The sequence below is a fragment of the Harpia harpyja genome, chromosome 15 (genome assembly GCF_026419915.1).
Source record: "Harpia harpyja isolate bHarHar1 chromosome 15, bHarHar1 primary haplotype, whole genome shotgun sequence".
Lineage (NCBI taxonomy): Eukaryota > Metazoa > Chordata > Aves > Accipitriformes > Accipitridae > Harpia > Harpia harpyja.
This window is the reverse complement of record NC_068954.1, coordinates 13,819,022-13,841,603: the sequence shown is the minus strand read 5'-3', so window position 1 is coordinate 13,841,603 and position 22,582 is coordinate 13,819,022. Positions and strand designations below refer to the sequence as shown.

Sequence of the window (22,582 nt, the reverse complement as noted above, 5' to 3'; positions counted from 1 at the left end):
CCTTTAATGATGCTGCGTAGAACTAAATATTTCAGTCCTACTAATGTTTGCTCTCATGGAGTTCAGCTCTCTCAAACTGATAAAAATGAGCCCATTTATAAATGATTATGAAAAAACTAAGGTTTCAGTCTCTTTCCTGCGACTTTTCATAAAGTGTTTGTAAAATCGAGAGAAAATTACCTCACACCCTACCACTTCTGCTCCTGCACTCTAATTTTAGTTTGTATTTAGTAGCCTCTTAGTCTTGTAGGCAACAGCGCAGCCTAGAATTATGTTAAACTAAAAATTTAATTCTGAAACTAGGGATTCAGGGCAATAGGAAAGCTGCGTTGGATACTTGGGAAACACTTCAGGAAGAAACAACTCCTGAGGAAAAAAATGCTTTCTGGCTGTCTCTTTACTTAATAAAGGTTCTTTAGCTGTGTTTGACAATGTAGCTTGTAAAACAATGACAAGTAGTATAACATGGTGTTCATAAGTTGCAAAGAACTGTGGGAGATTTATAGTAAATTACACTTGCCAACAAGCAGCACTACGTACTGATACCAAGGTCTGCCTACAAACACATTTTCTCAGAATCACGGTTGAATCTGTAGATTATTCATATCTATGTCTTTAAAAATTATTAGATTTGTCATTTATCCAAAAACAAGCAAAATAATGATTGACAGATATAGCGAAAGAAAGGAAGCGCATCAAATGAAGATACTCCCAAAGGAATTACTAATATATGAGAAGCCATCGTGATGCAAACAGCCTAGTACTAAAGATACAAAATACCTGCTGTATTTTTCTCTGCACGACACCTGGTTTCTACAGCGTAAGTCAGCAGTCAGTAGCACTCAGCGAGTGTTTTAAAAAATGTCTTGAAATAAACCTCCAGGACAAAACCAGTACTCAAGTTGTCACAAAGTAGTCAAGAGATCTACACTGTCAGAGATGCTGTGGCTTATCTGGCCCTTGAACCAGATGTGTCTGTAGCCAAGGTCAGCCTTAGAAAAGGTTAAAGTTGTGTTTCATGATGGAAAACAGTAGGTAATATTTTATGCTGTGCCTTCCACTTAGTAGACAAACGCACCATTGATTTGTGGTGTAACTGTAGAAGCTGCATTTTTTCATTTACAATCTAATTTTATTTTTATGATAACACCCCAGAGATTCTTGCCTTTAACTTTGCTTTGCTAAAAGTTATCCTAGAAAAAGGTTGTGTGGAATTTGGGGAAGCTTCTGTAAAATCTGGAGAAGCACGTATCCCCATTAACGTACGTCTAAATAAATAAATTGGTGTGTTACCTGTGTGTGAAGGTACTTTTGTTCATACAAAACCCTGAATACTTTCTGCCAAGCACGTTTATTGTAGAAAACTATGCAAACGTGAATTACACCAATGAAAAGATGACAGTGCTGTATGCAAATGTAAAGCAGATTCCCATTGTAAACACACATCTCGCGTTTAAAAGATAAGTCACCCCGAGTGTCAACGAGCCTATCTGCTCTCGGGACTTTGCTGTCTGCATGAACCCACAGCTACGAGGCCCGGCACCACAGCCATACTCCAACTTTGATTTGCAGGGGAAAAAAAAACCACGCCGGGCTTTCAGAAAAGTGGTAAAATCGTGAGCAGGTGGCCTGAGCGTACGCTAAAAATCCGCCAACAGAAGAAAAATATTTCCTCCTCCGATTCTGCCCTTGGTGTATTAGCTGTAGGGCCGCGCCTGAGCCCGCCGCCCGGGGCCGGGGCCGGGCCCGTCCGGAACGCGCGGCGCGGCGCCTCCTGCCTTCCACCCGGCGCCATAAAGCCGCGGACGGGGCCGGCGCTTGCGCCCTGCGGTGCTTGGCGGCGGCGCGAAGATGGCGGCGTTTTCGGGTACGTGGTGCCGGGGCAGGTGGGGGTGTCGGCTGTGCCGCCGGCAGCGAAGGACCGGGAGAGCCTGGCGCCTCTGGACCTGCCGGCGCTTTGTGGGGGCGGCGGCTCCCGGTCTCCCGGCGGCGGGCGGGCCGGCCGGCCCTGTCAGCGGCGCCCGCGGCTCCTCGGGCCTGCCCGCGGTGCGGGCCCTCTGTAGTATGCGGCTTACCACGTAGCAGGCTTAAGGTCGAGAGGCCTGTGGGGGTGTAGGTGCTCTTCCCGGCTCCTCGGGGTTTTGCGGGCCTTCGGCAGCGGTTGTCAAAATGGTTTTGCTGGTTTCAGTGCACGCGTGGTATGCATGCACCCGGCTAATGGGGTGCGTAAGACTCTGACTCGTTCCTCAGGCTGACTGGTTTCTGTAACAGGAGGCTCGTCATAACTGTTCTGCGTATTGCAGTGCATAATAACTGGTTTTTATAAGAGTAGCTCTGTTCTGTGGTATGGTCTGAAATATGCATGTAAACTGTAAAAAATTACTGTGGAAGGAGGAAACATCACTGTTTGTCCCTCCCATGCACATACATGCACACAGAGATGACCAATCAACGTTAGGGTACTGTAAAGTTTTAATGTATATGAGGGTTTTTTAAATTTGTTTCTTTTAACTGAATTCTTTATATCTAATCATGAGGGAAAACGCTAAAGCTTATTGCATAGGTCTAAAGATGAGTTTAGATGCTAGACAGCAGGATTAGTTTGGTTGTAGTTGAGAAAAATGCTATAGTGCCTTGTTTGATTAAACCCTTGTGCTGTATATCAGATTAAACTATGTGAACTGGAAGTATATTAAACATGAAAAAAATAATGTAGGGATTTATATATAGTTTGCAATCAATAGCTATTTTTATTGCTATGGAAAAAGCTTTTTGTTTATGTATGTTGTCTAATTTTGTAGGAGTACAGGCTAACACTTGAAAATATTACAGCTTGCTGAAATCATGTTAGAAATAAAACATGTTTCTTATAGCATTTATATTATAGAAAATGGAAGAATAATTTCTGGTTGCATACATCCATATATGTCAGTCCAGCTCTCTATGTGTGTACACGTGTGTGGAATATGTGAAACCCAGCATGTGACAGGGTAAAGGCTAGCATGTAAAAGCTCCCTTTAGAAAGATACATATTTATACTTAAAGAAATCCATATAGAGTGACCCTATGCACCTGAGAAGGTAACCAGCAGCTAAACTGTTACTTTGATGGTCTAATACCATCATTTGGGTTGGTTAAGATTTGCTTTCCTCTTGCCCTTATTGAATAGCTGAAGATTTCTTTTTTTTTTTCTTCTTTAAATAGAATTTGTTTATCAATGTACAGACATTATTATGTGGCTTCATATTTAACTTGTCTGAGGTGCAACCAGCAGACCTCGATATGAGTTTGCCAGAAGGGGTGTCCAAGTAAAAAACCTTTCAAAGTTGGATGTGATTAGTAACTGTATGAAAATCAAAACATTGTCTAGTTAATATATGTGCTTTAAGTGTGTAAGGCAAGATTTGGTGAAAAGAAACTTAAGCATCTCAAATTTCAGTCCTTATAAATTTTTTTCTTTTTTGAAAACTGTTTGCATCTTAAGTGTAGAGAGAGTTAGGATATTTGTGATTAACAAAGTCTTCCCTGTTGTTTGCATAGGCAGCTTCCTTAAATGTGCAAAGATAAGTACCTTGCCCTTGAAATGATACTCAGTTCCCAGTGTGTTTGTTTTGCTGCTATGTCAGCACCTGCCCCTGTGCCTAGTATATGCTTGACTTACTCCGCTATAAGTGGGGACAACTATCAAAACTGTATGTGGGGAAGGGAGAATGTTTCTTATCTATCACTTGAGTTCTATAGAGAAGCCTGCGTGTGCTGTTGCCAGAAAGAATGCTTTTTTATTTTTGTCTGTAGTTGGAAGTGTTGGCACTTGGAAATCTTTTGGGCTGTGTTGAGAGAAATAACGTTGCTTGTTCCTTTTTTCTTGCCTTACAGAAATGGGTGTTATGCCTGAGATAGCTCAAGCAGTGGAGGAGATGGACTGGCTGTAAGTAGGAATGCATTTGGGCCTTGCAAAACCAAATTTGCCTTTCAGCAATATATGACATGCTGCTTAAAACACCTCTGTTGTCACATTAAAACAAAGCAGATACGTTTTGTTACTGTTAACTGTTACTGCATCTCACGGACTTCTTTAGTGTGAATGACTGAAGAACACAAATTGTGACTGCAGTGCTAACATTTAAACTTGAACAAGCAAAGCATGACTGCTTATACTTCAGTGTTGTTTGTTTGATAAAAGCCTTTGTGCTTCTGATTTGTTTATTATGTATTGTGTGATTATTGGATGAAATACCGTTGCATAATTGATGCTAGTTTAGTAAATGTTTTCCGGACTGTGGTCTGAATTTGTGTTCTTCTGAGTTGATGCTTGCGTCAGTCTTCCACAAAAGTTATTCTTCCTGGGTTTTGTTACTTGTTTGACTAAAATATTCGACTTCAGAGCTTGTTTTGATTTGTTATTCAGAATATCAGTATGGATAATCTTAGTGTATGTAGTTTTCTCATATGCATGGTATTAATTAGCTGTGATTGTCCGAAAATGCTGGTTATGTTTAGTTATCTTTACTTTCTCTTCCAGTTTTGAATAGGAATCTCGTAAATGAGGGCTGTGTAAGTGGCTTTAAAAGAAACTCACTTGAAGAACGGAAAACAGGGAATATATAATTAGTCTGTTTCTTTTGTGGTTTAGCATAGTGATGTGAGATGTAGCCTTCTTGTCAGGGTACAGCTGAATCTACTGCATCCACCAGTCTTTTACTTTCAAGGTACATCTCCTGTTCCAAGCTCTCCTTGTAAATGGAATCCTTTTCACTTCCTTAGCTGCCAGTCAGGAAGAATAACATTTACCTGCTATTTCCCATCTTGCAGATGACCATGGTTTCTGTGCTTTCCTATATAAGAAAAAAATCCTTTTTTCTACTGATAACATTGATTTGTGTTAATGTGTTCTTTCCTGTAGTCTTCCTACAGATATCCAAGCAGAATCCATCCCACTGATCCTGGGAGGTGGTGATGTGCTTATGGTATGTATACAGGATAGCCCTATTCATAGAAAGCCTGTTCTTTTAACTGTTGTTTGTGCAGTCAATTCCCTTCTTTCCAGAAGGGTCCATAGTTAGACTAGGTCTCCTGTCCTTCTTCAATAGAAAGTATATTCTTCAGCTAAAAACCTCTTTTTACTTTCCAGTGTGTTTGAACTGTTCTTGTAGATGGGATTCATTCTTTTTAGGCTTTATTTTTTTGACCACTTGACAGGTACTGCCATAAGAGCTCTCTGATTTCATCTACTCTCCTTTTTGTTGTAAATACCTGACATAGATCTGCATGGAACATGATACTGCGTAAATAAATGCTTCAGTATCGATAACCTTGAAGATACCAGATTAGTATGCCTTGTTCATCATGTCTTTTGCGGATCTCTATGTTCTTGATTCCATAACCAAAGTAATGCTTCCTATAATCTTCTGTAGCACCTGCAGAAATTGGACATACGTTGATAGTTTTTCTGGTGCACTCGGAGCTTTTTTTTTTTAAGTCTATTTTAAAGGTTTTCCGTGTTTGTATTCACATGTAGTTTATGTAAAGCAATGGCATTACTCTCTAAGATTTTCTGTATTATGCAGAAGTGAAAGTAAACTTAGTTTATTAAAATAGAACTGTTGAACAGTCCTTACAGTGTAAGTTGCAAATCTGGTTAAACTCTTAAATTTTTTTTCCTATAGGCTGCTGAAACGGGGAGTGGAAAAACTGGTGTAAGTAGTCAAACTTAAATTAGCAGAAAGTAAAAGTCTTTAAGTGGTGAGAGCTGGTGTCTGTGCTTGTGTGTATGCATATGTACAGAGAATATGTAAATGTTTGTTTATGTATTTAAGCATACTTATAATATTTATTATTAATGATCTTTACAAACATATGTGTAAACATTTCTTAAAGTGTTTCTGGCCCTGGGTATTGCACCTGAAAACTAGGCTGACTGTATATCTGGAAATATCTGTATAAATTGTGGAATGAAAGTAACTTCCCATTTTAGGCTTTTAGCATTCCAGTTATCCAGATTGTTTATGAAACGCTGAAGGACCAGATGGAAGGCAAGAAAGGGAAAGCAACTATTAAAACTGGTGGGGCAGGTAAGTTGTTACATGTCACACTCCAAGTTTGGAATACTGTTAATTCATGTCGATTCCAGCACCTCCCAAAGTAAAGTTAACCTAACTTGCCATTAGATAAGTATTTTTCCTTAGTTTGAGATAATATGAGTAGAATATCATCACCCCAGATTTTATAAAACGGTGAATATAAGTTTACTACTGGGGTCATGGGAAGAACTGGGGTGTGTTTGACTGCAGTCTTGGTAACACTTGTCTTCTGCTTAAGGCTGCCTGATCCATACCGTACTCTTCTGTGTATTTTTGAAAGCCATACAAGTTTAGTGCCTTGCAAGATGTGAAGTGGTAGTAATGTCCAGCTTAAAAAAAGAAGTTTAAAAAAAAATCTTCCAATTGCAGGGATAGATGAGACATTAGCAGTGACCCCACACAGTTGGTTGCTGCCTCTTAAGTGAGCTTGAGCAGAAAGCTCTTCTAGGCTCAAACTTATTTTTGTGTGGCTGGGGTAGCACTGTAGTGTGTCTTTCAATTCTGCTGTGCTGAATAAAGCTGTTGTACTCCTTGTGGCACCTAGCTAGATTTGGAAGTTGAATAACAACATCTTGAGTTGCTGCAGATCTGAACTAGTAAACATTGAACTGAGTAGGAAATGCACAGGGCCAGAACCCACTGATATGGAATGAACTGTAACCATGATAATACTCTCACAGTATTTGAGGGTCTATTACCCATCTGCTTAAATAAGCTTGCAGCTTGAAAGCTAGTAACCATGTCCAGTCTGTGGTGTTTATAGATTGAGATTTATGTAAGTGACAGTAGCTGCACAAAAACCAGTCTGAGATGTTACAGAAGTTCTCATCTTTCAGCTGTGTTATAACTAACTATTGCTACAGTGGTGACAGTACAGTCAACTTTAAAAAAACAAAAACCAAAACCTCCTTGAAATAATGTAATGTAAATGCATTCAGTAATCCTAATTAAAATGGCATCTAGCTTTACAAAAATATCCTTATATTGTGGAACCTCTGGACTTTATTGCAACATGTTGTTGGGCATATGAAAAATGAAGTCAGACATTTTATGTGCTATAGGTGCATGTATCTTAGGTCTTCAGTAATGACATTTTAACTAATACCCTGAAAAATATCTTAATGTAAACTTGGAACAGAAATAGCAAATACATTTCAAACTTATTGCTCTTAATGTAGTTTTGGATATTTTCTAGCTGAATTTGATTGTGATTATGTAGAACTCTGGCTTGCTTTATAAATGTCTTCATTGTTTTCAGTTGTATTTTTAAGTAACTTAATCCGTGCTCTCCTTAATGGAATAATCTAAACTTTCATAGAATACCTTTGCATTATGCATCTGTGCCCCTCCTTCAAGGTGTAGGCCTTCGCTTTGACCTCATATGAATTGCATTGGAACAAAGCTGTCTCTCCAGAAAATTAAGCCAAACACTGTAGAGCCAATGTGAACTTCCAATTTGAGTTTTTTCAGCCTTTCCTTGTTTTAATGCTTCTTCTGTTGCTGTCTTTCAAATTTAGTGCTCAATAAATGGCAAATGAACCCGTATGATAGAGGATCAGCTTTTGGTGAGTTGTCCTAATGCTGCTTTAAATGTTCACTTGAAAATGTTCATTTGGTGAAAAAAAGAATAAACTACAAGAAAGTATGCATGAAAAATTCTTTTAAAAGCAGTTAGAGAGGCAATTTCTTTAACTAAAACTGTCTTGTAATTTTCAGCAATTGGATCAGATGGTTTGTGTTGTCAAAGCAGAGAGGTAAAAGAATGGCATGGATGCAGAGCAACTAGAGGCGTGACTAAAGGTAGGCACAAAATTACGTATTTTGGAGACTCTTCTAGAAGTTTCAACTGAAATGCCTGCTTGTCACTCATTGTTAATATAGATGGTTGTATTTAAAACTTATCCATCTGAGCAAATGTGCCATTGCTCAATTTACTACTCACTGAAGACTTTGGAATGACAAATATCTCTGTTTTGCTCTCCTTGTGTTGTAAATTAGCCTTTTCCCTGGAAGGGGATTGAGTCAGAGGAGACAGAATCATAACCAATACTCATTAGAACATATTTTCTTAAGGTGTTATTAATAGGAAGTAGCTACTCATACTTCCAGTTGTTTCCTCACACACTTCACACAGATGCATGCACAAATTTCATGGTAATGTGGTTGGAGCAACAGTTGAGAGGCCAACCCCAACTCTTTACTCAGAAGCAGAGTCATACTGATACTCCAGTGGTTCTAGGTGGGTGTTCAGAAAGATCCTCTAGCAGTCTTGTTTCATCAGGTATGCAGATAATCCTGTAGTCAGTCTGTACATAGCAGCCAGTTGGATGTGGTTCAAGTTACACAACCAGTTGTTGATGCTAGTGCGTGCTGCTGGTCTTGTACTGATTTGACAGACCTCTGGTGTTCTGAGTTTATCATTTCTTGTGGATTCAATAGAACCACTAGTCTCTCTAGCTTATCACTCCTTTCGAGCCTTTCACACACTACCTCTCAGCATGTACTTCTGTTTTGCCTGCAGTTCTCAGATAATCTGTTTCTTCATTACATACATAGGTACCCACAGAACCTTTTCACACTAACACAGTAGGGGATTTTGACACTTTCAGCAGGGGTAGAAATGTTAGACTGGCATGGTCTTGGAAGTAGCCAAACTGAACCACCTTGATGAAATTGATCCTTTCTTTCTTTTTTAAAGGGAAATACTACTATGAAGTTTCCTGTCATGACCAAGGCTTGTGCAGAGTTGGTTGGTCAACTATGCAGGCTTCACTAGATTTGGGTGAGTTTCCTTCAAAAGAATCCCATAGGCAGTTTTCATATTCACATGGAATGGGTGGAGTCCTGTTCTAGTCTTGCAGAGAATGGGCTCCTTGGGAAGGATATCAATATCAGGGAGTTTAAAACTTTTTATACAAATGTTGTTCTTCCTGTAAGAGGAAATCTGTTTAGGTGGTGGCAATGTTTCTTGCCTCTTGTGACTTTTTCCCTTTTTATTTCAATTTTTTAAAGAAGATGACTGGACACTAGTAAAATCAATAAATGTACTGGTACAAAAATAGTAGTTTAGCGTATGTCAAAGCTAGAAGTCTTTAGTTAGCACTGTGTATTTTTTTACATGGTAGTGTTAGATGTTTCATTTACCGATACAAAGAGGAAAAAATGTAACCTGTGAACCAGAAGATAAAAAGCTGTACTTTGTCTTGTCTTCAGGGACTGATAAATTTGGCTTTGGCTTTGGTGGCACTGGTAAGAAATCTCACAACAAGCAATTTGACAGCTATGGTGAGGTAAGCTTGAATTGCTTATTGGTAGAAACATTATTAAGAGTTTTTCATGTTGGTTCTGTGCTGTAACAATCAACTGTCTTTCATAATAGTGCTAACTTTTAAGGGAAGGTCACTGGTCAGAAGTACCATGGAACATAGAAGCATTTTTGGATAGGAGCGTATTAACAGGTTTAACAAGCAGTTACCAGCTTGAGGCTTATGATTGTGGCTAGACTGCAAATAAATGGTTAGAGTTTAATTGATCTCTTGAAGTTATTTCTTGACTTATTTCATTCTTAGCTTGAACACCACCAACCATCTGTGTACCTTGGTGAATGTCTAAGTGAGGGCATTGTATCCTGTTTATTGGTAGTTACAGTAGAAGTAATCACACAACTCTCTAATATGTCAAAACACATACTTAAATGCTAATAAGATGTAGTTAGTCATGCTCTATTTCTGGCTATTGAGTTGGGTTTGTCATTAGAACTGTTATCTTAATGTACACTTCTGAAAATTACCAGGAATATCTGTGGTGGTTTTTGTGTAGTGTGCCAGTCAAGAGTTCAGATGTTTAAGCATAATTTATATAAACATGAATAATACAGCAGAAACTCAAGTCTTTTTGTGGTATTGATGAACTCTCAATGCCATAAAACTTGCAACTTTTATTACTATTGTAGCTTTTTTTATAGTAGTGACTTCTGAGATGTTGAATTAGAAACACTTTATAATAGATTCTATTGAATACCTTTACAATGAACAGATTTCAGGATATTTAAATGAACTACTTAAGTATACATAACATGCATATAGTACCTCGTGCAAGGGTTAGTCTTTTTATATAGTCAAAAATAGGTTTCTGTTACCATGTTTGGTGCTCTAAGCTTAGATTTACATTGGCTAATAAATGCATGATTAATGCACTTTTCCATAACGCTGAATACTTCCAGATAAATTACTTGAATTTATCATTGTTGAAGTGTTTGGTTTTAAAGTAAATTTAAAGCAGCAATTAATGTTTAAATATCTAAGATAAATTGGGCAGTTTACTGAAGATTTGTAATCAAATAAAAATATGCATCCTATTTAGAGCAGTATTATTGGAATAAATTGAACTTGTTTCTCTCAAAAACTGGCATTTAGTAGGGAGAAGTGGGAAAACTAAAAGCAGACAGAATGTAAGCACTAGCTTTTCTTAATACACTGAACACAATCTCTTAGCTTCACAAACTTCTTTTTGTTATAGGAATTCACTATGCATGATACAATTGGGTGTTATCTAGATATAGATAAAGGACAAATAAAATTTTCCAAAAATGGTAAGTTTTACTCACTTTCTTCTTTGGCATTTTATTGGGATGCTTGTACTGGGGGAGAGGCAGGGAGAGGAACGCACACACATGCACAGTCTGACTGAACTAACTCTGCTTTCAGGGAAGGACCTTGGCCTTGCGTTTGAAATCCCACCACACATAAGGAACCAAGCACTTTTTGCAGCTTGTGTACTGAAGGTAACTTAGGAGTATCACAGATGTACAAGATCATTAAAACTGTTCTAGTTTTGGTAACTAACTACTTATGTATAAAACTTGCATAGCCATCTACAATTACTGTAGTTGTGCTTGTATACTGTTTCCTTTAGTCTACTAGTATTTCAGTACTGGAGTGGTCACCATGGTGTGTTAGCTTTGACGAGTACCATTCAAGTTAAATATCAAATGTTTAAATTCAAATTTAAATACTGAAACTTGAATATAAGGGTAGAAGAGCATGGATAACTAATTCCTAATACCAGTGCTATCTTGCCTGTATTAAACTTTGATATACTGTGATTCAACAGATATAAGCAAATAACTTGAAAGTGCCAAAATTCCTGTTTTTGTTTATTCTCAACTAACATTACTGTAGTGTAGTAGTATGTCTTTCTGGAGTTAGTCTCTCTGGGGTGATCTCTTACTGAGTAAAGGTTTTAGCAAAATGTTTTGGTGGTCAGAGAAATGTACAAGTCTTAAAAAAAAACCCAACAACAACAAAAAAAAAACCGTGTTTTTTTTAATTGTGGTTTGTCATTGAAAACGAATGGAACATAAAAGTTCAAAAACTGTTTCCTATGTATCTGTAAACATGGGAGTGTTTTGATGTAGTAGAAAAGAGTTTTAAGAGCTAGAACCAGACACAAAATGTCCGGCAGGCTTTAGACAACTTGGGGAGGGGAATGTGTAAGATGGGAGAAAACACCACCTTCTGCTCTTCCTCATCTAGCTGGTTTCTCATGAGGAAATTAATTATGGAATTTTTTGTTAGTTTGTGGTCTCTTGAATCTGTCTGTATGACACAACTTTGTTGAAATCTAGAATGCTGAACTGAAATTCAATTTTGGTGAAGAAGATTTCAAGTTTCCACCAAAAGATGGCTATATTGGTCTTTGCAAGGCTCCCGATGGTAACGTTGTAAAATCACAACACTCAGGTAGGTTAGATTTTTAAACTTCTCTCAGTAATATATTCAGATATTGTTATAATACATCTTTTGATCACATAATTGCTTCATTACTGCTGTATTCAATGGATATCGTACAGTGATCTTACTGGTAGCAATAGTAGTACTTTAAAAAAGTATTCCAAATTTTCTTCATCTTAAACCACAAATACTCTAACATTTTGAATTTAGAAATATATCAGATAAAGAGAAGTTCAGCTAAGTTACTCAACAGCGTCATCTTAAAAAATAAGTATGTGTGTAAGCTCTGCGATATAATTAATTATGCTGCATGGCCAGTATACCCACTATCATGGCAAGATTCACTTGCAATCTCTGAATATTAATCTGAAGCTATTCATAATTGAGTGACCAATAACATCACCCGTTAATGGAGCACTTAGAATCATGAGGGTTTAGATTATTAGTAGAAAATCCAAGTTTGTTTCCAGTAAAAAAATCTGGGATAGGAATGTAGTTTGTCTTAATAGCATATTTTTTTCACTTAGGAAATGCACAAGTGGTTCAAACACAGAACCTTCCAAATGCTCCGAAAGCATTGATTGTAGAGCCATCAAGAGAGCTGGCAGAACAAACTTTGAACAATGTGAAGCAGTTCAAAAAATATGTTGATAATCCCAAATTAAGGTAACAGTGCATCTGTTATAATTGTATTTATGGTATTGTCCACAGACATGACTTGCAGGGGGGTAGAGGTTGTTCCACTTTGTAGCTAAGTGGACCTTAATCTGCAGTGGTACTGATAATAGCCTCTGTAATATCTGCTACCAACCAACTTTCTGACTTTTCAGCTACAGTCAGACTAGTTAGGGGTTTTTTTGATGTGTTTTGTCTATGGACTACATTGTCATGGTATGACAAATCTGTTTGGCTTTTTTCTTCAGATGATTAAAAACATTAAGTATCATACACCTTTGATAAAGAAAAGCACATCTGCTTACTGCCCTTCTTTTCTGAGCATCTTCCTGTGCCCCCCACCTCCCTTGCCCTCATTTTGTTTGTTTTTTGTCTCCAACAAATAGTTATATACAAGGTCTGCTCTGTTTACATTAGGGTACTTGCAGGACAAATGTTGCAGTGATTAGCATGGGCATGCAGTTCTGAAAAGTGAATAGTCTACAAGTTACTTTGATCTAAAGTTGTTTCTCTTTTGACTGTACTTATAAAACTTAAACAAGTGTCTCCATATTCGAAACAGTCAGTTCACAAGCGTGCTTTTACTAGAATTGGAGCAGCAATGGGGAGAGGCAAGCTATGATGTAAGATTCATTTAGTTTACTGTTATTTGCATTTCTAGTTTTCAAGAACACAGGAAACTTACTAAACTAATGTATGTTTGAGATTTTTAAGGAACAGATTCTTTTTTAAGATGAAATTGTTTAAGATGTTAATGTGTGTAATACAACAGCAATAACGTAATCAAATTCAAATACAATTCGATAACAAAATTTTTGCTTCTTGAATTAAAATACAACACCCTATGTGTGAAGGGATTAATTTTAAATTTTTTTTCCTATTCTTTTTTTCTTAAAAGCTACTGTTCAGAGCTGTTAATAGTAAACTACTGATAAAAGAATCAGTCTTCAGCCAGATGTTTAGTATATCTTCTGAATATAATAAATTAGCAAATTTCAAAATATGGTTATGTAATTTTAGGGAACTGTTGATTATTGGTGGGGTTGCTGCAAGAGATCAACTCTCTGTACTGGAACAAGGAGTAAGTTGTATTTTTGTTCATATGATTTAATAGTTTGGGTTCTGAATAACTCATGATGTTGCTAGAGAATAGTAATAGCGTGTCTTGTAACTCGTAAACCTGATAAAAAGAAATGGTGCAGTTGATGGCAAGCTCGTGTTGCACTGGTCTAGCATTTGTTGCTTTACTTCCACGGCAATTGTCAATACAAATGCTTATAGTACTTGGTCAAATTCTGTTGAAGCCTAAGTACTTCTGAAAATTTTAAAATAAAGGTGTAATTTTGCCATTTGTCCTTAACTAACAAGACAGTTTTCCTATTAACTTCTGCTTCACGTTTATGTGAATAAAACTGGTCTGCAATTACCAGGGTCAACTTACACCATAAACCAGTCCTGCATAGAAAGAACCGGTCTAGCTTCAGCAGCATGGGATGTACAGTCACTTCAGTCATGCTGTAGGGATAGCATAGTCATTTTTTTATTTGGAACCTCACTTTTGGAAGGAAGGCCACATCACTAATAATTTTTTCAGTTATTCTAGCTGCCAAAATACAGATTTTCTCCTAAGCAGCCTTGAACTGGAAGATTGCTAGACTTTCATGTGAATGCTAAATTCATGATAGTGAACACTTCCATCTGGCAAAATCTTAAGTTATTTCTATAGCTGATAGGCTTGATATGTATATTTCCACAGTGAGAAAAATTGAATTTATTTTATCCCCATTTAAAAACATATCTGTCTGTTGGCTTCAGATAACAAATTTACACAGCTTGGCGGGTGGGGGAGGGGAGAAGAGAGCAGGGGCACAACACTTCCCAAAGTAAGAGAAGGCTTCCTACCTAAGGCAGACTGCTAATGAAATGGCAGTAGAACCAAAATGCAGGTTGCCCAGAGAGGCTGTGGGACCTCTTTCCTTGAAGATACTGAAAATTTTATTGGACAGCTACCTAAAGCAACTTGGAAATTGTCCTTGATTTGCATGTGATGGTGGAAGTGTAGACCAGATGACCTCAAGAAGAGATCCCTCCAACCCAAATTACTCTAGGATTCTATGAAGTTATAATTAATAGAAAATAAGGCCTCATACTGATAATTGTCTCATAATCTTAAATATAGACAAAGCTGGTAACGCCTCTAGTTAGTTACGGGACCAATTCAAACTCCTATATATTTCATAGGTGGATATTGTTGTTGGAACTCCTGGAAGACTGGATGACCTGGTCTCAACAGGAAAGCTTAATTTATCTCAAGTTAGATTCCTGGTTCTGGATGAAGCTGTAAGTAGAGAACTAACTGAAACTTAAGTTCTGTTCTTTAATGCAGTATGACATTTTCTAAAAGAGTCAGTGAAACATCATTTTTCTATACCATTTGGTACTTCAGTGGAACAACAATTAGCTACGTATAGACTATTCCAGTTTAATCTTCTTGTTGTTTGTAACCATAGTAACTTATGTATTTTTTTCCCTTTGTAGCCTCTGGTAAAGCTGTTTGAATTTTTTATGATAGAGAAATGTATTTCAGGCTGTATTCACAAGGTAGTGAAGTCTGTCCTGGTCACTGTACAGGGAACTTGAAAGGACAGAGATGAGAGAAGCCTTTTTGATTACCCAGCAGGTCTTGAAGCCAATGAATGCTATAGTCAATATGCTGTGAAATGAGTGCCCCTCTTTCTGATCTGTTATAGTACAACAGAATATTCATGAAGATGGAATGCCTGGGGGTATTAGCTAGGAGAAGCTGCTGAGACAGATGTTAAATTTCTTGTGAGGCACAGCAGCTGTGCTTGTAAATACTCCAAATTTTTACTTTTTTTCCTTCCTTAGTAATAACATCCCAGCCAGGCATTGACCTGTCCAGCTAATTGAAAGAACTTCTGAGACCACAAGTGTATTGCTTATTTAACTGAAGTGTATAGATTGAGAAATGAGAAATAACAATTGCAGCTTTATTTCTTTTATTCCCATGTAGGATGGCCTTCTCCTCCAAGGTTATTCAGATTTCATAAACAGGATCCACAGTCAAATTCCTCAGATAACTTCAGATGGAAAGAGACTTCAGGTATAAAATTTGTTCCTGTTTTGCAGGGGTTTTTGTGGTGTTTTTGGTTTTTGTTTGGAGGGTTTTTGTGGTGTGTACTGCTTTCGAGTGTTGACTATTACATGGCATGGAACGTGCTTCTTTGAAGTAGAGTTTGTTATACCTCTTGTCCAAATCTAACACTTGTTCATTGGGTTCAGTAATTGCCTGTGAATATGTATTTTTTAGGATCCTAGATCTTGAAGCCCAGTGTTTAGCAGTATTTGAGTTATTTAGAATAAACCCATCTGAAAAAAGAGTGACTACATACATTATGATTTCTAATGCTCTAATAATCTTAATTCATCAGCTCTCAGTAATTCTGCTTTCTTCCTCTTACATGATTGGGTTTTTGTAAGAGAATAGTTAAGTAACTTATTTTTTGTCTTGACTTTCATCAGCTGGGTGGTTCCTGTGATGAGGAAGGCCAGTCAGGGACTTGTTTCTGTTGTGCTACGTTATGCTATGCAACTACGTAACATTCTTCCAGTTCTAATCTGACATTTTTTGCTGGGAGAATCTATCTTCAGTGGTATCCATACAGCCTTCTTCTCCTCAGGTGATTGTGTGCTCTGCAACACTACATTCTTTTGATGTGAAAAAACTATCTGAGAAGATCATGCATTTTCCCACCTGGGTTGATCTGAAAGGAGAAGATTCTGTCCCTGAAACTGTACACCATGTAGTTGTGCTTGTAAATCCAAAAGCTGACAAACTCTGGGAAAGGCTTGGCAAGAATCATATCAGAGTAAGTGGTCTATAAGTGAAAACTAAGATTATTTGCCTATGTTTACTTATTTAACCTTCAGAATAGGGGCCTAATGTTGTAGGATCTTTGCAAGCTATTGAAACAAGTTAGTGTATCTGAAATGGTTTGTTCCAGGGTAGTCAGCATCATGATATTGGTGATGTCGTAACACTGTTTCTGAACAGCTCAGTCTTACAAACATGATTGAGGAAGATCTTGACAGAGTAACATTCTGATTTGTACTAGAGAACAATGGCACTGCACTGCTTTTTCACTCATTTCACAGCTAATGGTCTGTGGCCTAACTGTAGTTAGTACCTGTCTTTTCTGATTGAACAGGAGGAATTAAACTTTTCAACATAGATCATTCTGTAAAGTAGTTTTGTCTCTAACCTATGTGAGATGAGCAATTTTTAAAGGAATGGATTTCATCTCAGACTACACTTGAAACTCCACTTTAAATTCTGCATTAACCTGACCCCTATTCATGTGAGGAGGTGGTGGTTGTTGAATTCTTTAGTTTTTGAGTTTTGAATAACCTGGGACTGTATATCATTCTCACCAACTCTTATGCAGTTACAATTGATAGGTTTTCTTAACCCCTCGTTGTCTGTGGAACCTCCCTTTGTTAGGTCTGTTAGAGCCTTTTCATTAAGTCTCAGCAGGAATTTATTTCTCTTGGGTTTTAGGTTTATATCTGTTTCAGCTTAGCATAGGGAAGAAGATAAGGAACAACTGTGTTTGTATGATTTAGCCATGATTATAGTACATTGTTTTCAGGTTTGGTGGGGGGTTTTTTGTTTTTGTTTTTTAATTCATCACTTTGTTCAAAGGTGGTTTCTATCCAGTGTCTACATGAATAATTTTATTGTCCTTTTTTTACGAACAAGTTTTGTGTGCTTACACTCAAGACTTCTTTAGCTAAAGGTAGATTAGCTTGCCTGGTGGGAAAACAGAATGCTAAGATTACTTTTAAACTTTATTTTATTTCTTCCTAATTATAAGTTCATGGAGTTAAGTATTTTCTGTAAAGTGTGGACTAATGACTTGCGGTGGGGTTGGTTTGTTTTTTTCCTAGACTGATGAAGTACATGCAAAAGACAATACACGACCTGGCGCTAACACTCCAGGTAATCAGCAACATTAGTTAAGTAATAGCTTGTGAAATAATCCTTTGTAAATGTTATGAAGTAAAGCTAAATTATAGTAGATATTGGCCTTGAGTCATGTTCCTCCAAATTTTTGTTTCTATACTTTGGTAGTTGTGAAGAGATGTGTTTCTGTAATTAGGGGGGAGAGAAAAAGTCTTGAATATATATTTTGCAGGTATGTAAACAACAAGTGTTTGTTGGTATGTATAAGTAAACTGAAACTCCTTGGAGCAGGGGAGCATGGGGGGCAGAAGAAAAAACTGAAGGTCTAGCTCACTTGTTCTGCTAATAAAAGTTTAACTGTACCGAAAGGCTAGAGAGAACTTTAAATGTGTGCTGTTCAAAAGCTATTCATATTTTTAAACAATTTGAGTGAAATAACTTCTTTACTTTTACATAGAAATGTGGTCTGAAGCTATTAAAATTCTGAAAGGAGAATACACCGTTCGGGCAATCAAAGAACACAAGATGGATCAAGCAATTATTTTCTGTAGGACTAAAATAGATTGTGACAATATGGAGCAGTACTTCATCCAACAGGGTGGAGGTAATATTTTTCACAAAAACCTTACTCTGCTCACTTTCTTGTTTATTTCAAAGCCAAAATTGTATGATGGAGGTCACTGATACTTGGACACCACACAGATAAAATTGTGCTTAAGTTTTTTGACATACTGACTGGGCATTAAAAATCAGGGTTTGGTAGCAGGGAGCTACAGGGGTGGCCTTTGTGGGAGGAAGCAATGAACTGCCCTGTACCTGTTCCAGACAGCTCTGAAATGGCTGGAAACAACCTATCGTGTACCAAAATTTGAACCAATGAAGAGAGTATATGGTGCCTCTGCTGAAACATGTATAAGTGAGTTGCTGGGGCAGGAGACAGAATGTGTTTGTACAAAAGTGCACACTTAAGGAGATGTGGAAAGAGATGTGAGAGAAAGCACAGGGGGACACTGACAGGGGGCAGTGAGGAGAAGGGTGAAGGCACATTTGGAGAAACAAGGAGAGCTTAGACTAGGCAGGAGTGAGGAGACATGCCTGCACAGACCTCCTCTGGGGAGGGGGGAGGAAAGGTGCTTGTTTAACTGTTTGTCTTGTTTTTCCTCAATGCCTGTATCAGTAATTAGAAGTTTGTTAATTGGTAATAAGTGAAATTGCCCTGAGGCAAGACTTTTGCCCACATAATGTACTTTTTACCAGTTCTCTATGGTGTTGTGTCATAACTTACATATGATGTTATTAATGCCTAGCAACTCTTTCAGGCCCTGACAGGAAAGGACATCAGTTCTCATGTGTCTGTCTGCATGGTGACAGAAAACCTCAAGAAAGAAAACAAAACCTGGAAAGATTTAAGGTGATGCAGCAGATTCTTGAAGGCTTTTCCCTCACTTCCCAATATCTGAAATCACATGTTAATTTGTGTTGCTACTTCTCCATTTAAATTAAATTGCGTTCAAATGCTCTATGACCCACTTCCTAAAATTCTGAGGCACAGTTTCTTTAGTGAAAATCTATACTGTCAGTCAATATGACCTTTGTGAGTTTTCATTGAGAGGACAAGTGGGCTTACTTTTAAATAAAACCTAAATTTGAGCTCTGTAACAGATTACATTGTTTTTTAAAGTCTTTGGTTCTTAAAAGAAAAAAGTTATTTAAATATTAGACAATTTGGTTTTAAGTCATTCATCGATTTTATAGTTGCCTAATGCTGTTGGGGAAAGAAATAAGGTAAGGATGTAAATTGACCAAGCTATTCATGTTCAAAAACTTCCACTGTTGCATTGTGGAAGAGCTTTATTTGAAGTGTTCCTAAATGTACAGAGACACTTCAAGGTGAAGTAAATGCAAAGGACTAATGTTTCATTGCCTGGGATTTTCTTTGGTTTACTTAGCACAACACTTCTTTAACTATGTTTTCATAGAGAGGAGATGTCCGTTTCTTGATCTGCACAGATGTTGCTGCTAGAGGAATTGATATTCATGGTGTTCCGTATGGTAAGATACAACTTTTAAACTAAGCTATTGAATTGCATACAGCTTCAATATATTTGCAGTCCTGTCAACTAGTGCAAACAGGTATATGACTTACAGGTTAATTTTAAAAAGTTGTAGATGTTAAAGGCTTGAACTAGGCAACTTTTAATTTGATTGTTCACCATACCTTCTCAAATACCTGATGATGTTCTGCATTGTTAGGGATTCTTCATTTGGTTTTTCCACTCTTGTCAAAAAGTAATCATGGAAAAAACAGTTTTATAGTGGAAGCCTTAAGTGTAGGTATTGCAGCTAATGACACCTGTAACTGCTGTAATACAATGTAATGTATATGGGCTAGAGAGAGGGATTGCAGCAATCAAAATCATTATTTTAGGTGTCTGATCTGTGATCTTATCTTGTGTATTTAAAAAAAACCCCTTGTATTCTCTGTGTGTATTTTACAGTTATCAATGTCACACTCCCTGATGAAAAGCAGAACTATGTTCATCGAATTGGGAGAGTAGGCAGAGCTGAGAGGTATGTATGTATTCAGAATAGTTGCCATGTTTTCTTGATATTTTTTGTTGTTGTTTTGTAAGTTGGCAATAGTTATTGGCATATATTTTTCTCTCTCCCTTCTCCCCTAATATTACAGGATGGGTTTGGCAATCTCCCTCGTGGCAAAAGAGAAAGAAAAGGTAATTATACTCCAAAGCAAAATTGAACAGACATTATTTACTGAAGTTCCATCCACAGCTGCTGTCTGACTTTAATATACTGTATTGGAAAACTGCTTGTTTGTTCTTGCTTAATTGAAAGGGAATTTAAAAGGTATCTGAGTTCTTTTTCATGCTATAATTAATCAAAGTGGATATACTAAACTTTCACAAAGTTTAGAAGTTGTTTTCCTGTATTTCTAGGTTTGGTATCATGTATGCAGTAGTCGTGGAAAAGGGTGTTACAATACTAGACTGAAGGAAGAAGGAGGTTGTACCATATGGTACAATGAGATGCAGGTAAACGTTTTCCTTAACCAGAATGTTCTAATTCCTCTAAAAGACTGTGAAATATAGTTCTTGTTTTAGCTGGGTAGTTGAAGTACAAAGCTAGTTTTAGGGTGTTTATAACCTTTGATTCCATTTGAAGAAGAAATTAGAAGACTTTGCAAGTTATACTTTCTAGAAGTTATTTTTTTAATTATAAAAGCTTCTTTTAATATTCCCAGCCAATTCTGTTGGAGTCTTATTTTCAGCTTTTCTGTAGTCTTCCTAATCAAATGCTGTTAAGAGTTACACGATGTTAGTTAAATATTCTTGTTTAGATGGTTTGTTGCAAAACTAAGTAACTTAAAACTGTTGTTCCTCAAACCTGGAATTAGTGTGTTACTTACGTACATTTTCCTTGGGATTTGTATACCAAGTATGAATGCTTGTTAAATTCACCATGCTTCCCTTCTTTCTACATTAAAGAAGGGTGTATGATATATCATCTGCAGTAAAGTAAGCTTGCACTGTGAGCTCTTTATTATAAAGTAGCCCCACTCATAAGTAGGGCAGTATGTAAAATAAAGGTTTCTAGATAGGATAAAGAAATACTGAGATTGGAAATGAACTTGTGTAGTCTATTTGAACAGAAAATGTGTTAGTCTTTGGTATCTGTGCCCAAATTGTTTTTTCTGTTCAGTTCCTGTTGAAACTACTTGAATGTGACTGTTCAGAACACTAGTCCGACTGAAGTCTTGGACCATAAGAGTACTTAAAGACTTCTTTTTTTTTAAGTTGCTGGGGGAGATTGAAGAACACTTAAACTGCACTATTGCTCAAGTTGAACCAGACATAAAAGTACCAGTAGATGATTTTGATGGGAAAGTTACATATGGGCAGAAAAGAGCTCTGGGTGGTAAGCAATGAACTCCTCTTGAATTACCTTGCTATGCAATGCTCAGTTTCTTGGTTGTCTGCTGTATAACTACAGAATGATAGATTAAAAACCCCTGCTAGTTCTTTGCGGTCTTCTGCATTTGTTACATGCAGTCTATGGTTTGCAAGTGACAAAAGTGTGTGTATGCCTGTGGTTTTTGTTTGTGCCTTTTTTTTTTTCTTAAGAAGCTAACAAAGTTACTTTAACTTTCTGAATGACTGTGGTTGAGCATTATTAGTTCGGCTGAAGAATGGCTTTGAACACATCATTTAGATTGGGTCTCTTTTGGCAGGTGGACTGTATAAAGGCCACGTGGATATTCTGGCACCTACAGTACAAGAGTTGGCTGCCCTTGAAAAGGAGGCTCAGACATCTTTCTTGCATCTTGGCTATCTTCCGAACCAGCTGTTCAGAACATTCTGATTGTGCCACACTTGAGACAAGGCTTGAGTTAATAAATGCTCTACCCTGCAAATACAAAAATTCCATACTGTCTCTGAATAGCAGTAGTTAGAAAAGGATTAAAATTAAATATACTTATTGCATGATGAACAGTGTGTTCAGCGTTAAGTCTGTGTTAGCTGTTTTCTTGATAAATAAAATAAGTTGAAGAGGACATGGTTTCTTTTGCTCTTCTTTTGCCTTGCCTGGAGGATTAACTTGAAGAATCATTCTTTGCATAGCTTTTTGATTTATTGAAAATACAAGTATATTTAAGCAAATCTGGAAGAAGGAGAGTTTAATCCTTTTCTTTGCAGAATATATGTTAAAATTACTTAACTAGCAGTGTACTTAGATTTATTTTTTTTTAATGCTGGGCTTTTTAAAGATGCATCCATATTCAGACAGCTCTTTATATTTAAGATACTGAAGAAAAAAAAAAACTTCCTGAAGTCTGTATTTGAAGCTTTTGGTTATCCTAAAACCCTAAATCTGGGCTGATAACTGTGTTTTGATTCTGTAATACTAGACTTCTCAAAGTTAATGTGTATTAAATTTCTAAAATTAAAGTTGTACAGAGAATTCTACAATACTCTGAGTTCATGGGAAGGTAACGCTCTAGTATCAAAACAGTTCATAAATCTTCAGGAAAAGCTTTTTCAAGCAGCAGTATTAGTTGAAGTACTTAATGCCTCTTGTGCTGCTTTCAGGCAGGT

At 37.1% G+C, this 22,582-nt stretch overlaps 1 protein-coding gene across 1 annotated transcript; it reads left to right on the top strand.

Annotated features, from left to right (window-relative positions):
• The first annotated feature begins 1,744 nt into the window (after positions 1–1,744).
• On the top strand, positions 1,745–22,041 carry DDX1 (DEAD-box helicase 1). The gene is made up of 26 exons (XM_052810056.1): positions 1,745–1,867; positions 3,877–3,928; positions 4,904–4,967; positions 5,667–5,696; positions 5,975–6,071; positions 7,598–7,645; positions 7,797–7,880; positions 8,779–8,862; positions 9,294–9,370; positions 10,599–10,671; positions 10,787–10,863; positions 11,707–11,821; positions 12,340–12,478; positions 13,508–13,568; positions 14,729–14,827; positions 15,522–15,611; positions 16,189–16,377; positions 17,456–17,507; positions 17,929–18,075; positions 18,791–18,882; positions 19,451–19,523; positions 19,970–20,042; positions 20,161–20,203; positions 20,426–20,521; positions 21,284–21,404; positions 21,718–22,041. The coding sequence occupies exons 1-26, from the start codon at positions 1,852–1,854 to the stop codon at positions 21,846–21,848; spliced, it is 2,223 nt and encodes a 740-aa protein (XP_052666016.1). The 5' UTR covers positions 1,745–1,851; the 3' UTR covers positions 21,849–22,041.
• Positions 22,042–22,582: the final 541 nt, after the last annotated feature.